The 16992-nt window shown below is 38.9% G+C and overlaps 1 protein-coding gene across 1 annotated transcript; it reads right to left on the bottom strand.

The window, feature by feature from the left end:
* Nucleotides 1-11840: 11840 nt before the first annotated feature.
* On the bottom strand, nucleotides 11841-14974 carry LOC149529585 (major pollen allergen Ole e 10-like). Its single transcript, XM_089809164.1, has 4 exons — nucleotides 14499-14974; nucleotides 13993-14316; nucleotides 13271-13301; nucleotides 11841-12436 (listed from the first exon to the last, which is right to left on the bottom strand). The coding sequence occupies exons 1-4, from the start codon at nucleotides 14542-14544 to the stop codon at nucleotides 12310-12312; spliced, it is 528 nt and encodes a 175-aa protein (XP_089665290.1). The 5' UTR covers nucleotides 14545-14974; the 3' UTR covers nucleotides 11841-12309.
* Between the last annotated feature and the right edge of the window lie 2018 nt (nucleotides 14975-16992).

Genomic DNA, 16992 nt, shown 5'->3' with positions numbered 1-16992 from the left:
TGAGAAGCACATTATTTAGATTAAATATCCTTCTAACTCCCAAGCCTCTTCTACTCTTAGGTTTACATACCGTGTCCTAGCTTACCAAGCTTAACCTATTCTTCTTACTTCCTCCTGACCAAAGGAAGTTACATTGTATTTTCTCCAATTTGTTTGCTATACATTGGGTAATTTTAAACAGTGATAGGAAATACACAGGTAACCCTTGAAGAGATGAAATCACAAGCTGAAGCTTACTTGCATTACTCAGGATTTTACCTTTCCACCCAATCAACTTCTTTTCCATTTTTTCCAAGATGGTATTTCAAAACTTTTTACTTACATCTTTCATTGTCAAAGGAAGGCCTAGATACGTATCAGGTAGTACAGCAATATTACACCCCAAAATATTTAAAGTCCTCCACTAAATATCAGGAGGAGTGTTGAAGAAGAACACCTTACTTTTATTCAAATTAATTTCTTATCCCACATTGACTACATAAACCTCTAGGATGAATTTCCATGCTCTAGCTTCACCCACAGAGGATTCCCCACTTAGGAAGGTGTCATCCACAAACTGTTGAATCACCTTCGGCAGAAGCGTGGAGGCAGGCTTAATTCCTTTGATTGCCCCCCTTCCATCTTTCTCAAGAACACCCTCCCCAGCACTTTTGCCACCATGATAAACAAGTAGGGAGAGATAGGGTCACCCTCTCTTAGTCCCTTCTCCCCCTCCAAATTTCTCCCAAGGCAAACCATTCACCATCATCGAGTAATTAACAGTTTTTATCATTGATTTAACCATCCTTATAACCTTTTGACTAAAACCACTTTTAACCATAATTTCATACAAGAAGGTCCAGTTGATCCTATCATAAGCTTTAGAGATGTCAAGTTTCAAATCCATACTCAGATTACCACTCTTCTCCATAGAGTGAAGCACCTCATGAGTGGTTATGGTTGTATAAAGGATTTGGCGCCCCAGAACAAACCCATTATGGGTTTTTCCATTGAATTTATGTAGCAATAGTTTTAACCTATTCACAATAATTTTAGAAAATATCTTATAAGTTGTGTTACAGAGGCTAATCGACCTGAAATCAAAGAGGGCCCCTAAGTCTTTGACCTTAGGAATCAGGGCAATAAACATTTTATTGAGTTGCTTGAGAAGCTTCCTAGTTTTGAAAAAGTCACAAGCTGCCTAGAGTAGATCCAATTTAACCACATCCCAAAAGTGTTGGAAGAAAGCCGAGGGGAAACCATCAAGGCCCGAGGATTTGTAGGCTTTCATAGAGAAGATAGCTCTGCGAACTTTCTCCTCAGTAACTAACTGTGTTAATTCCTCATTCTCCTCCACCAAGATCACTATGAGCATGGAATTAATTAGCCATCGTCTGTCATCCTCTTTGATATTTTTGTGCTCCTCTTTATAAGAGTTCTTGAAGCAAGCAATAGCCCAATTACCTATTTCTTCAGTTTTAGTAAGCTTCACATTATTATCATCTTTAACAGTGTCAATCATGTTTCTCCTTTTATGGATGGATGCCAATCTATTAAAAAAAATAGTATTCCTATCCCCCAACTTGAGCCATAATACCCTCGATCTTTGCTTCCAGAAGATCTCCTCTCTAATCATCATATCCTTCCAAACCTTCCTACAGTTATTCTCTTCTAGAATCATATCTTCCAAGGCTAAGCCTTCTGCCATTTCTTTTTGGAGCTCCTCTAACTTCTTTTCCACCTCCATCTTAGTCTTAAAGATATCCCCAAAGAATCTTTTATGCCAAGGTCGCACATTACTTCTAACATTCTCCAATTTAGCAAAAAGTCTGAACATAGCAATTCCTTCCACACTAATCCCCCACCACTCCGCCACCTAGGTACTAAAATCAAGATGAGATTGCCACATTATTTCATATCTAAATGGTCGTGGGCTCCACAAGGACACTTCTTTCCAATTTAAAAAGATGGGAGCATGATCTGAGACCGTCTTGGGTAATCCCGTGAGAGAGGAGGAAGTCAAACCCTCTCGACCAGCCCCTCCCAACTAGTTGGGACCAAAAGTCTATCCAGTTTGACTTGGATAAGGTCAACTCCCTTCCTATTATTCGACCAGGTTAACTTCACTCCACACATCTCCATATCCATAAAGTCATTTTTACTAATGAATTCAGCCAAATCCTTCATGTTGTCATTAAAATCCACCATTCCTCCAATCTTCTCCGAGGGGTATACAGGGGAGTTAAAATCTCTCATACAGAAAGTATTTTTGTTTTGAGAGAGAAAGACAAACAACTCCTCCCATAGACAACTTCTTTCTCTAGAATTAGGAACATACATATTAACAATATCCATATCTTATCATCTTTCCTATGTTCAATAGTAAGATAATTTCTAGAGCAATGTATTACACTTCCTCTACTAGCACTTGGGTTCTAGAAAGTGGCCACACCTCCTAACGCTCCCTCCACTTCACTATAACAAAAATTAGCACCTCGCCAAATATAACTAGCAATACATTCCAAGTTAAACATAGTGATTTTAACTTCTTGGATCAGAAGAACATCAATTTTCAAGTTAGATAGCTGTTGCTTGAGGCAAACTATTTTTAGGGCTATTCAACCCCCTCATATTCCAAGATAGAAAGATCATTTTCTACCTTTTGTCGAGGACTTCGGGGTAGGTTGTCTGCCACTAGCCACCTCCCTTGCCATCTGCTTCGTCCTTCTATTCTATTTCCCAGATTTCCCCACATCCATTTTTAACTCTGTCTCCACCTCAAATTTCTTTGATACTCTTATCTACCTTCTTTGGGTTTGTCATTTCCCTTCCACATCCTCTAACATGGCTAGCGGTTACACCCTCTTAGAGATTGGGGGAACATCTTCACTCCAACAAAGCACTCTAGCTACCTCCTCCTCCTCCGAGTCTTTATATATTCCTTTCTCTAAAGTTTTACTTTTATCCACCTTATCCCCAAATACCTCCTCAATCACCATGTTTCTTGAAAGGGTGCTAAGGAGATCGTCTATGCCTTGCAAAAAGGGAAAGGTCTCCTCTCCATTAAAATCCTCAATTTCACCTTCCTCTAACCCCCCCCCCCCCCAAAGGCCCATTCGGTTCACAGGTCTTCTCAGAAGCCTTTGTCATATTTATCTCCCCCTCTCCTTGGTGGGTAGTCACCTTCTCTTCTGTCATATTAGTCTCCACCTCTCCTTGGTGTGTAACCACCTTCTCTTTTAGCTCCTTCCTAAGTGAAGTAACTATCTTCACCTTCGCTTACAACTATCCTCCACCTTTCTCCAAGGACACAACTCCCTCCTCTCCTGTTTCCGAAGAAACAAGCACAACTTCCTTCTCACTTGCTAACTCCCCTCAACGGACTTATTATTCTTATTGCAATCAATAACCAAGTGTCCAAATGACAAGCAATTCTGGCAGAAAAGTCCCGCATTTTCATAGATAATGGGTTGCACTTTCTTACCCCACTTCGAGATCAAAATAATGGACTCAGGTAAGGAAGTACCCAGTACAACATTCACATTGAATCTTGCAAACACTAGCCTAGACTTCTATAGGGCAAGCATGTCTACCACAAAAAAAGTCCAAAAGTAGTTCCCAATAGATTTCAGGATCCTCTCATCCCAAAACTCCAGGGAGAGTCCCAGGAGCCTAACCCAAACTGAAGCCATTATGTTCAACTCTTTCACTAGGTCCAACGCAGGGTGCCACTTGGCCACTGTTAGACTATGTTTCCCATAGGACCAAGACCCCACTAGCACCATTGTCATATGTTTAGTAGCCATGAATTTAAAGTAGAACAGACCCCCCGACATCACCAAAACAGTCACACTCCCCTTCAACTTCCATCTCTGGCTTACCCACTTCCTAACTTGAAATGTCCCTTTTCTGATTTTGTATGATATTTCCAACCTCTAATCAGATTTTTAAAACCAAACAACCAATATCACAAAGATCCACCAAATTTCTCAAGAAACCCCAAATCGGGTATGCCAGAAATTGTGCCAAAAGCTTCATAGCTTCACCTATTATTAATAAATCTGAAAGTGGACATTTTTACAGAAATTTCAGTAGCATAACAGCCTACAAAATGAAATTTCCAGATCCGTATAGCCTTTACACAACAGTTCTCAAATGTAGGACAAAAACTATGCTCATCGGGCTCCCGAAATTAACACAAAAATGCTCGGAAACACCACAAAAACACTAATAATCTATCTCAGAAGTTTAATCACATCCCAATACATATATTCAGCTCTATTTTTAACACCTTAAAGTCTGAAATACAGCAGCAACCCAAACTGATATGAAATACTCAACTAAAAACACCAAACTCATACAAAAAACACACCCGAAAACTCACAAATCTGCACTGTTCAGCACAAAGGAAAACTCTGTATGAGCATGCACATGGAATGGCTTCAAACTCCTGTCCTTAGCCTTCCTGGAAACCTGCAAACTCCCGTTCTTGGGTCTCCTTCTCCACAGGTTTGGCAGCCTCTGAAGAATAACAAAGAATGAGCAAAAATCAAGTTCTGGAATCCGCCCAAAATGCCTCCAAACCCCTTAAAAGAGGGCATAACCGTAACTCACGTCCAAGAGAGGTTAATGAAACATATTTTAATAATAATTTTCATTTATTAGTCCAACGGTTTCCAAAGATTAACCCCCTTTTTCTGAAACTTCACTTTCTTGGGCCTGCCTGCCTTAGCAAAGATTATTATTTTTTTATTATTTGAAAAGGGGACATGACAAGTCCTCCCCTCCCAAACATTGCTTGTCCTCAAGCAATGGCTGAACAATAAACCAATCAATCCACCTGGATCCCAAATGTAGTCATGAACTATACTCCTACCAATTAACACAGGCTCCTGCAATATCCTCTGCAATATGACCAAGAGGAATCCATAATCAAACTGACAATTATAGCTCAACCAAACTCCAAAATCACCACTACCACAGTCAAAAACCCATGAGATACAAACTCTTAGAACATCAGAACCCAAGTAAAGTGGACAAATCAAACTACCAACACAGTAAATACCATCAACGCATCCCACTGGCCTATACGGAATGTACAATCCAACTCTGCAACAATGGTGAACGCTCTCGAATGAAACTGTACCAAGTATGGAGAATCCACACACTGTACAACTCATGTAGTCAACACAACTCTGCAAATCACTGGCCACTATCTCATAAACATAACTCCCATGCACTACATGAACAAGTGATACAACCCACTGTGACTGATCACTAGCTAAGTCAGGAGATGTCATAGCCAAAGGAGTAGAATCAATAACAACACCCACTGAAGCATCACTCCCAAACTCCTGCTCTAAGTCACATATTATCAAGTTGTCAACTGCATAACCTATCACCATGTCATGCCCATCACAACTCTCATCTTGAGGCATCAAACTGTCCCATCACTGATGATAAGCACTAGGAACCAAAGTACATCTCTGTATCATCATCTCATCAACATGGTCATCAAAGGTAAATTGATGAGCGTACCTCACAGTGTAATGCCGATAGAATTCGCCAATCTCAGTCAATGGCTCAGACTGTAATCTAGATGAAACTAACTGCAATTGATCATTAACCATGTTGGAACTGACTACTACCTCCGAAGAGATCACCAAGGGAGTAGTATTACTAGCAGGAACCATGCCAACTGCCGACTCACCAACATCACACATGATCTTTGATACATCTCTAGTCTTTGTGCCATCAGTACTAGAGGCCACCACCATGTCAAGCATACAACAATCTGCTACAACACCCAACTCAACTGAACCTGACTCTAGTGGGAATGAACCTGATATGCCAATGTTAGTATCAAGAATGGATGCATCCCCATCTCCACTGTCTCTGACAATCTCGGCCATGGACATCCTCGGATAACCAAACACCATAGCTTGTGACTGTATAGAATCAGGTAAAGACTGTAGTCGCTCTAACTCCATGGTCACCTTAGCCAAATGAAACTGTGACTCCTTGAAAGCCAACTGTGTACTCTCAAGAATCTCAGAAGTCACCTCAAGCTGCTCAGTAAGCTCACTCACCTCATCTTCCTTGGCCAACAATGCATCATATGCTGTACTGCCCCACTCCATAAGATAATCTCTGTCGGCTACCAACTGCATATAATCCTGTCTCAGAATCTGGATAGCCTCCCATAAAGAGTGGAACTCTATCAAGGAAAGATAACTGCCTCCCTGCTCATCACTAGTAGGAGAACCCCATCCATAAACTGCTAACAACTGATGAGCAGCATCAAAATGCTGGCAAGTGATAGCAATGTCTCGGTCACTAACTCTCAACTGATTAGACACATGATGGCACTGGCTTGACTGTCTCCTACAAACCTCCTCTGATGCACTGTCTAAAGGAGTATCCTCAAAGTTACTAGTCTCTAGAGTATTACCATCCATAACGTGTGAATCAAATCTAAAGCTCATATCAACATACGGAGTATCAAAAACATTAGCATTGCTGTCCAACTCCTCTATACCCAAGGAAACTAAGTCTTCAAAACTGCCCACTGCATCCTCCGTGATGTCATCAATGCCAATATGATCCTGGGACTCATCTATACACACTGCCAAATATGAAATATCATCAACACATTCCAGCAAGTATGGTCGACTGGATATATGAACAAAGCCCAACATCAGTGTATAAAAACTAATACCAACATCGGACAAGATACTGGCACAAGAAAAGACAACACCGTGTAATCTGCTAATCAAATCCATGATAGCACCCAAACAAACACTGCTACCAAAAAGTGTTAAAGATCTCCAGTCAACTGAATCCCAAACGCCAATATAACAATCTCGAGTCCATAGCTGTAAACTAGAATCAACTGGTAACTCAAGCAAACTCCTCACCTGAGTAATATGACCAATACCAATTAACTCCACATACCTATCATGATGAGATAATGAAGTCACAATACTATCTTTGTTCACCTTCAGCTGGCTAGACAAATCATGTGAAGTACTACCAGCCTCAACCTCATGTGATGAAGCATCTAACTGTGCCTGATACTCTTTCTCAGCAAAGTCATGAATGCTCAATGTCTGCTCATCTCTACCAGGTATCTCACCATCCTGCACAACAACATCCTCATAATCATCATTTGAACCCACTACACTGTAGTCACTACCTGTTGTAACTATACCATCCTGAATACTTGTGGCATCACCCTTTGACGACCTGTAAACAATTGTCTCAATTTGAGTATCAAGTTGACCGTTACTATCAATCTGTGTAATATCCTTTCCCACCACCTCCTGTGGCAGAGTAGAATCTGAGACCTCTGCCTGGCTATAAGCTAGTTTCTCAAACTCCTCATGCAAGTTATTGGGAATTGTGTCATCTGTCCTATGAGAAAATCTGCCAAATAGAAATCCAGTCAACTTATCCACCTTAGTTGGGTCAGACAACATGTCATTCATTATACGGTGGTGCTCAATCAACTGTTCAGACATGTCATGGCTTATTTTCATAAGTTTATCTCGAATGTCTAAATAACCATCCTTTCTACTGTTTTGACTCTGGATATCAATTGTCCAAGATCGTGTCCTCTGAGACTCTGTACTATACCTGTCCATTCTGGATAAAGTAGAGTGTAACCCCAATAGGATATAACTTCTTCAAACACCAAGAACTAACATGCAAATGATTAGAAGTAGCATGCAACCATAGATTTTGACATGCAACTGATTAGAAGCAACATGCAACCACCAAATTCACCAAGAACTAACATGCAAATGATTAGAAGTAGCATGCAACCATAAATTTTGACATGCAGCTAATTAGAAGCAACATGAAATCATAAATTATGACATGCAAGATCTGGGTAGTTGTCAAAACTGACATGCAAACTTCTACAACCACCAAATTCACCAAGAACTAACATGCAAATGATTAGAAGTAGCATGCAACCATAAATTTTGACATGCAACTGATTAAAAGCAACATGCAACCATAAATTATGACATGCAAAATTTGGATAGTTCTCAAAACTGACATGCAAACTTCTACAAACCCTCAAGCTGGCAAGATCATAGCTCTGATACCACTGAAATGTCCCTTTTCTGATTTTGTATGATATTTCCAACCTCTAATCAGATTTTTAAAACCAAACAACCAATATCACAAAGATCCACCAAATTTCTCAAGAAACCCCAAATCGGGTATGCTAGAAATTGTGCCAAAAGCTTCATAGCTTCACCTATTATTAATAAATCTGAAAGTGGACATTTTTACAAAAATTTCAGCAGCATAACAGCCTACAAAATGAAATTTCCAGGTCCGTATAGCCTTTACACAACAATTCTCAAATGTAGGACAAAAACTATGCTCATCGAGCTCTCGAAATTAACACAAAAATGCCCGGAAACACCACAAAAACACTAATAATCTATCTCAGAAGTTTAATCACGTCCCAATACATATATTCAGCTCTATTTTAACACCTTAAAGTCTGAAATACAGCAGCAACCCAAACTGATATGAAATACTCAACTGAAAACACCAAACTCATACAAAAAACACACCCGAAAACCCACAACTCTGCACTGTTCAGCACAAAGGAAAACTCTGTATGAGCATGCACATGGAATGGCTTCAAACTCCCGTCCTTAGCCTTCCTGGAAACCTGCAAACTCCCGTTCTTGGGTTTCCCTGGAAACCTGCAAACTCTCGTTCTTGGGTCTCCTTCTCCACAGGTTTGGCAGCCTCTGAAGAATAACATAGAATGAACAAAAATCAAGTTCTGGAATCCGCCCAAAATGCCTCCAAACCCCTTAAAAGAGGGCATAACCGTAACTCACGTCCAAGAGAGGTTAATGAAACATAGTTTAATAATAATTTTCATTTATTAGTCCAACGGTTTCCAAAGATTAACCCCCTTTTTTCGAAACTTCACTTTCTTCGGCCTGCCTGCCTTAGCAAAGATTATTATTTTTTAATTATTTGAAAAGGGGACATGACATAACCATCTCAATCATGGGCAAAAGGCTACAAACCTGCCAATCAAGAAAAGTTTCATATTGGCAAACACATTGTCAACCAAGCTGTCTGGGACAACAATTTCCACTCCCTCATCACCACTGATCACCTTGGGAGCCTCCAATGGGACATGAATTGTCTTCTCTCCAAGGACCACATCCTTCCATCATTGAGCCACTATAGGACTTGTTTTATCCCCCTGACACACCACAAAGGCCACTATTGATTCCACTGACACCCTACCAACAAGACGATCAACATCTACACTCCCCTGGGCAACCCCAAACGAGGTCAAAACGAGTTGGTAGTCGCCTTCTCTTCTGTCATATTAGTCTCCACCTCTCCTTGGTGTGTAACCACCTTCTCTTCTAGCTCCTTCTTAAGAGAAGTAACTATCTTCACCTTCCCTTTCAACTCTCCTCCAACTCTCTCTAGGGACACAACTCCCTCCTCTCCCATTTCCAAAGAAACAAGCACAACTTCCTTCTCCCCTGGTAACTCCCCACTTAGCCAACTTATTACTCTTATTGCAATCAATAATCAAGTGTCCAAACGATGAGCAATTCTAGCAAAAAAGCCTCGCATTTTCATAGATAATGGGTTGCATTTTCTTACCCCACTTTGAGCTCAAAATAATGGACTCAGGTAAGTAAGTACCCACTACAACATTCACACTAAATCTTGCAAACACCAGCCTAGACTTCTGTAGGGTAACCGTGTCTGCCACAATAAAATGTCCAAAGGAGTTCCCAATAGATTTCAGGATCCTCTCATCCCAAAACTCCAAGGGGAGTCCCAAGAGCCTGACCCAAATCAGAGCCATCCTATTCAGCTCTTTCATCGGGTCCAACGCAGGGTGCCACTTTGCCACTGTTAGACTATGCTTCCCATAGGACCAAGACCCCACCAACACCATTGTCATATGTTCAACAGCCATGAATTTAAAGCAAAATAGACCCCCCAACATTACCGAAACGGTCACACTCCCCTTTAACTTCCATCTTTAGCTTACCCACTTCCTAACCATCTCAATCGATGGTGAAAGGCTACAAACTTGCCAATCAAGCAAAGTTTCAAGTTGGCAGATACAATGTCAACCAAGCTGTCTGGGACAATGATTTCCACTCCCTCGTCACCACTGATCACCTTGGGAGCCTCCAATGGAACATGAGTCGTCTTCTCTCCAAAAACCACATCCTTCCATCCTTGAGCCACTATAGGACTCATTTTATCCTCCTCACACACCACAAAGGCCACCGTTGATTCCACCAATACCCCACCAACAAGACGATCAACATCTGCACTCCCCTAGACAACCCCAAATGAGGTCAGAACAAGTTGCTGGTCCGAGAAAGATTTCGAGACGTGGCCCAGCACCTAGGGCCATTCCCACACATCCGAATTCAAACTACCAAACAAGCAAGAAGCCACGTTGTAATTTATGTTGTTACTGTACAAATAACATTTAATTTTTCTTACAACTCTAGAAATTATTTATTACTATTTTCTTTAAAAGATTCAACAATAATAGATTCAATTTATCTTAATTATAACACTTATTTTTTGGTTCTAAAAATTGTCTTATGCAAATTAGTTAAAAGTTATGATAATAATTTATTCTAATTAAATTATGGGGGGAATAATAGCTTCACACCTTTCCTCACTTCTTGAAATTAAAAATATCTATATTATCAAAATAAATATATATAAAGTAGTTTTATTACATCGTGAAGAAAAGCTTTTCCCCTTCGTGGTAAACATAAAAGAATGGATGGCCACCTTGTCGAGAAAAAGAAAGTAAATGGAGACTGGCATACCCCACTAATTTGAGTCTCTCAAAGCGAACTCTTTCATTTAATTCCGTACTCATGCATCCCAAGTCCCTATGTCAAAATAAGACATTTTATGTAAATGTCAAATGTCACAGGCACTCCATTATCCCCTCATACATGGACAATGGGAACTGTCCGTGCATGTATTTTTGTTTTATATAATTTTATAACGAGTGAATTAGAGGAATAAAACAACATTGGAATGTGTTCTCTGCAGCATCTTGGTCTCGAGACCCAATTTTTAAATCGACATTTCAGCTTAAATTACCAACTCCACTGCTCTCTCGTACAGATGCCTATATACCGAAGTCACAACTGTAGGTCTCCCCTGTTTCTACATTTGCTTTACTGCACAGTGATAGTTTGAATCTGAATATGATTACGACTTTCTCTTCTATGAAATCTCAATACTATTATGACTTTTTAAAGTAAAATGTTAATTAGACTTATGCTCGTCTCTAACTAGAGTTTTTTTTTTAAATGGTGTTTAAAAAATCAGATAGTAAAAGACTAAGGTTAATTTTGCATATCTAGAATTCTTAAATTGTAAGTCGGATTTTGCCAATTTTTTCTGTATATCTCTGTAGGTGTGTGTAAAGAGGTCAAAGTAAAGATTTCAGCTTTTAGGTATTCACAGATCTCTATATACAGATGGAGCGCAAGTGGTCAAAAATATCATTTCAAAATGCTCATACCCACTATGTTCATGCACCAATAATCGCTCACTCAAACAGCACCAATAGTTGTGGTTAAATGTTAGTTGCTCACTCAAAAAATACTAGTAGTTGCGGTTAAATGTTCTAGTACAAATATTCCAATAGTGGTGTGCAAATTGGTCAATCACCAACCCAAAGAACTTTACAAAATGAAAATATGATCAACTATTATTTACATGTTTGTTCTACTATTACTACATGCTTTCATTTTTTTAGACTCTTTCAAGGTCCATAATCGAAAAACTAAAAATTGAAATTTCACCAAAACTGACAAAACCTAAATTTTCATTAGATATAGTAAGTCCTTAATAATTCTAACATCAAACAACGCTGAACCAACCAGCCCGACTGGTAGGACAACAAACTGGATTGAAGTTCTCAGATGAAAGCCTCGACACTTTTATTATCTGAATTGTAATAATTGAAGTTATACTGCAAACCCGCACCAAAAGTGCTCTCCTGACTTGGAGAACTAGTTTTGCAAAACTGGGTAAGTTAATAGGGTACATCATAATGGCTCTAAATAAATTTGGGGGACACTAACCAAAAGGTAAGGGTAAAACTTAGTATTTAAATATAAACCATTGTAAATTTCTGTTTACCTGTAATTGCAGATAAACAGAAATTCAACATTTTGCATTGATATGATATCAACGATTACAAATATTTTGGTGCTGAGCAAAAAATCATAGCGCTGTAGATCTCCCAGATTACAAGTGTCCAAAACAGTTGCCAAGTTACCTTCCAGAGATGGCTCTGTCTATTGCTATCATTAGATGACCAAGTAATAAGATTCCTGGCATAAGCCATGCATAAACACCTGAATAGAGTAGTGATGAAGAGGAGGAATCACTAGCAGCGTTCCTGCACAAAGACAACCAGAATATCAAATTAATCGCTACAGCACATACAAGTATAAAACTACGTACAGAAGGAAATCAATCACAATTATGGGTTTTGTCATTGAGGGTTGAATGCTTAGGCCAGGATGTACATTAGAAAATTCCAAGTTGTCACCGAGAGAAAGAAGCAGCAGAGGAACTTTAAAATGTTTGAAGTACCACAGAAGAAAAACATTATGAAGAAGATATGACAAATTTAAAATGTAAGATCATGTGTGGATGATTAAATTGTCTAATGGCAATGGCAACAAACCATCCCCATAAATGTTAATTAAGATGCAACTTTACCATAGGACAACTGGCAACCCACATAGACTTAGCGAGGATGATAATGACTTTTACTAATTGATATAAAACTAATGCTTGCAGCGATTTATGCTGGTTAAATTAGAAACAAAAGTGATGCAAAAGCTAAAATAACTTGCATATCACACATGGTATAATCATCATCCTGCTACAGTGTCAACTTATGCTGTCATGTGTTTAAATATGGTGCCTTGAGCTCACATCACATTTGGACTAAATATAACAGCTTTAAACAGCCAAAATTAAGTTATATTTGAGTTATACTGTTATTGAGACACGTCTAGATGAGAATGCCAACTCATAGAAGCCCAATCTCCCGAGGGAAAATATGGTGTCATTCAGAAGCTGTGAGAATGTCACAACCATAGATCGATAAACATTAAAGACTGTCAAATATGCAAACAAAGCTCATACTGTTCTTCATATGCCTATATAGGCCATGCTGATACATAGAAATATGATTTATAGAAAACACTTATTCGGAGCTTACCCTGAAGATAGAAACTGACAAGACCCGTAACCTGCAACCAAGACAAACGGGACCTTGAATCAGTAGCCATATCCAAGCAAGAAGAGTTATTGAATCGAGTCAAAAGATACTACCACCCACTTTATAACACCAAAGTGATCAAATAAAATAGCCATTCATGAAGTAAACTTCATGATCTGAATATAAAAGCACAGATCAACCTGGAATTCGGCAAAAAGACTCCAACATTATTTCACAACATTCACATAAGTGAAAAACCTTACACACCCTCATAATATTGACATTCAGATAAGAGTAAGGCCATTGCCGCCATTAATGTCCAATACCCTGTTACTAACCAGCCACTAAAGTGCCTATATCTTAGTACAGAACATCTATGAGTTCTATGAAATGACTCTCGGGTGCATATATGGCAGTTTACATATTGAAATGAATGAGATGAAAGAAGTTTAGTGACATCCCACATTATGAGACACCAAAAGCTGCAACCTTAATAGATTGATATGACTATTACGTGTTATACATTATACCCAAATTGAGTTGCATTGAATGCAGTTCAATCCACACACCTTAGTCAATAATTCTTATTGAAAAGAAAGATTTCCAATGCCAACCACAAGACAAAACAGTTTTGAGTTACCCAAAATCACCATATCTCTTACAGGTTATATAATATAGCTATAGATTGAATTGCAATGCACTTTAGTTCCCTATCAACATACTTGGATTGGTAGAAGTGATAACCCCTGTCCCGCCAAAATTGCAAGCAATAGGTGAATTTCCATTGGTCTGATAGTATGTATTAAAAGCATAAGAAGCGACCAAGACCAGATTATCTGCCTGGTAACAAGGCTGGCCCGGCTGAATAGCAGAGCAATCAGCGAGACCAGGGCCACAAGCCCAGTCCAGAGCCTCCTGCAAGTCCTGCTCATTCGCCTGTGAAGAGGCAACGCACCATGTCGTCCCATCAATGAAAGTTGTGTTTCCTTCGGGCGGTGAATAAGTGACGATGGGAGTATCAGGCATTTCCGCCCCTGTTCCCAACTCTGAAACCAAAAAAGCATAAAAACCCAAAAGCTGATTCAACATTACTAGAAACAAGCATTGAAAGGGGACCCAGTAAGCTGATTCAACATTACTAGAAACAAGCATTGATAGGCAACCCAATAAGCTTAAGCTGATTCAAATGATTCACCAGCTAGGGTATCATAAATGACATTAAACTGACCTGAAAATAGAGAAAGAATGAAGAGGAATCCCAACAGGTTATTCATGGTGAAAGCTCTGTTTCTGAAATCTCGACCACCCAGCCTTGAAATGGTCAATAAATCTCTGCTTTGCTACTTGATAGCTCTATGTCAGGACCTTAACTTTGCTTCCTTCTGCACTCTGAATATGACTGCGGATTCCAGTCTGAATGGAGTACAAATTTATGTGCCTCGACTGTTCTGATGTGGGTTTTTATTCGAGAAATAGAATAACACGATGTTTGCCATGAGATGAGCAAATTATTTTAAGTGACCACTGTGTTTATTTGAAGACCAAAAGTGTTTTGCACGGGAATTTCTAGGGTAAAGAAAAAAGCCGCGTTCTGATCGTTTGGTTCGTGCCAAAACTCAACTCTGCCATGAATTTGGCGCTACGTTATGTAAACTCAACTCTGCCATGGATTGTTTGTCGTGTGAATTGCCACGGGCACGACGGGCAAGGGCAAAGGCAACATCTTTTCATTCTTCTCCATTCTTTGTTTTATAATATTATATGAGATTAATGATCATTTCCCATACGTGCCATTTAAGTGGGGCCTTGAAGAGCATTGGAACTTCCATTTTCTCTATTTTCTTCCTTTTCGTATGTGATTGGATGAACGAATGAAAGATTTCAATGATGTATGTGATTGGATGAAGGAACTAAAGATTTTAATGATGTGTTTCTCATTCAATGTGGAACTCTTGTTCAATGTAAAGCTCCGATATCATAAGGGATGAGGTTGAGATTGTGCTTTGAATAATTTTGATGGCATGGATGCACCTCAGTCCTTGGCTCTAAGTAGAAGAGGTTTCAGGTACAAGTGGGCTCGTATCGGATTCCTAAATTGCTTATGTGGTGGCCTTTGCTGGTTGGTAGCTCGCAGACTTCGTGCCTTTGTCAGGGTACCTCACATGTCTGAACCCTCCATTAAAAAATTTGGAAGTAGTTTATGGGACTTTCCAAAATAGATTGTTGGTTATAGTGTTTCTTTTCTAAAGTTATTGTATTTACATACAATAGTGGTGCATTGTAGTTGCACTATAGACTATGTTCTAAAAACAGTACACACATGAGAATAAGATGTCAAGAATCTTAAACAATTTGTAACTTAGGTATTTAGCTTGTGTGAATTTTGATCACATGATTTGTTGTCATGAATAACAAATAAGGTACTTAAATAATCAGCGTAAAAAATATCCACATAGCGAGAGTGGATATCATTGTATATTGGGCACTTCATAGAAAATGATGGTTCTATCCCTACTACTCTAATGTTGCAAAAGAGACATATTCTCTCTTCTCATTCTTCCTTGAGTAGCATGTTCTTCTAATTAGTATGTGGAGCTCTTCATGAAATTTAATACAAGTTTAGGATTGGGATCTTTGTGGAAAATTCGAGGTTCATCTAATGTGTGGGCTAATCAAATATTGTTGTCAATTTGACTCTATAACGCCCTGCCAGGGAACCCAAAAGAAGTTAACCTAAAGTTTCATTAAGTTTGTCAAACTTTTTTTTTAAAGATAAAGATACAACAACAATTATAGAATAGCAGAAGCAATTAACATACACTCATACATCAACAACACATAAATAGGTTACAACTCTTAAGGGTCCCACAACGATGAATCACATTTAATTTTAATTAGCACTAAATTCAATATATAATAAATTCATATCAAATAATAATATACGAGTATGAATCCATTTAAATAATTTATACAGTCATCTTGAATGCCACTTGGCAATAATCATAATACACCATCATCCACTATACAAGTCACAAGGTATGAAGGGTTGAAATAATATACACCATAAAAATAGATTACATCATCTCATAAGATCTATGAAATCAATACAATACAATACAATGGGTATAACCATTCATAATAGAAATACAAGATCAGATAGAAAGGAACATTTGCACAAACACATCTAGCAACGACATCCAATAGTTGGATCTCAATGGTATAAGAAAAAGCACTACCACTCAACCTCATGGAACCCAAAAAGGCCCACTCCCACCGCACTGAGGAGATAAACTCAAGTCCCAAACGGATAACAAACTCAAAAGTCAAAACCAAAATCTAGGTTCAAGGAATCACTTGAAAGCAAACTAACTCAAAGGGTACCAAGACACAAGTATCCACTAATCTCAGAGGCAACACAAACATGTAGGGAATCTACTATGCAAGTGGGCAAGTGTCATCGCATGAGCCAACTCTAAGGTTACCCTAGCAACCTCTCTGCACTTTGGCCCCCTAGTGTCTCTATGCGGCATTAGTATCCTTTCATACAAACAAGACATACTAACGAGTCAACTCTAAGGTTTCCCAGCTAGTCTTTTAATCCTCCAGCCCCCTAGTGAATTTTTGTAGTACCCATATCTTGTTAATTCATTTTAAACCCATTTAATAAAATATTATCACTTATAAAAACAACATACGATGGGTTACCTAGGCAGCCTCTTTAG

The sequence above is a fragment of the Cupressus sempervirens genome, chromosome 11 (genome assembly GCF_028749045.1).
Source record: "Cupressus sempervirens isolate cs-2001-9-10 chromosome 11, ASM2874904v1, whole genome shotgun sequence".
Lineage (NCBI taxonomy): Eukaryota > Viridiplantae > Streptophyta > Pinopsida > Cupressales > Cupressaceae > Cupressus > Cupressus sempervirens.
This window is presented reverse-complemented; position numbering and strand designations above follow the sequence as displayed.

Coding starts and splice junctions, on each gene's coding strand:
- LOC149529585 (XM_089809164.1), bottom strand. CDS start 14,544: ATGAATAACCTGTTGGGATTCCTCTTCATTCTTTCTCTATTTTCAG. Junction 14,317..14,498: donor CATTCTTTCTCTATTTTCAG/GTCAGTTTAATG, acceptor TTTTGGTTTCAG/AGTTGGGAACAGGGGCGGAA. Junction 12,437..13,270: donor TGTCAGTTTCTATCTTCAGG/GTAAGCTCCGAA, acceptor GTCTTTGTGCAG/GAACGCTGCTAGTGATTCCT.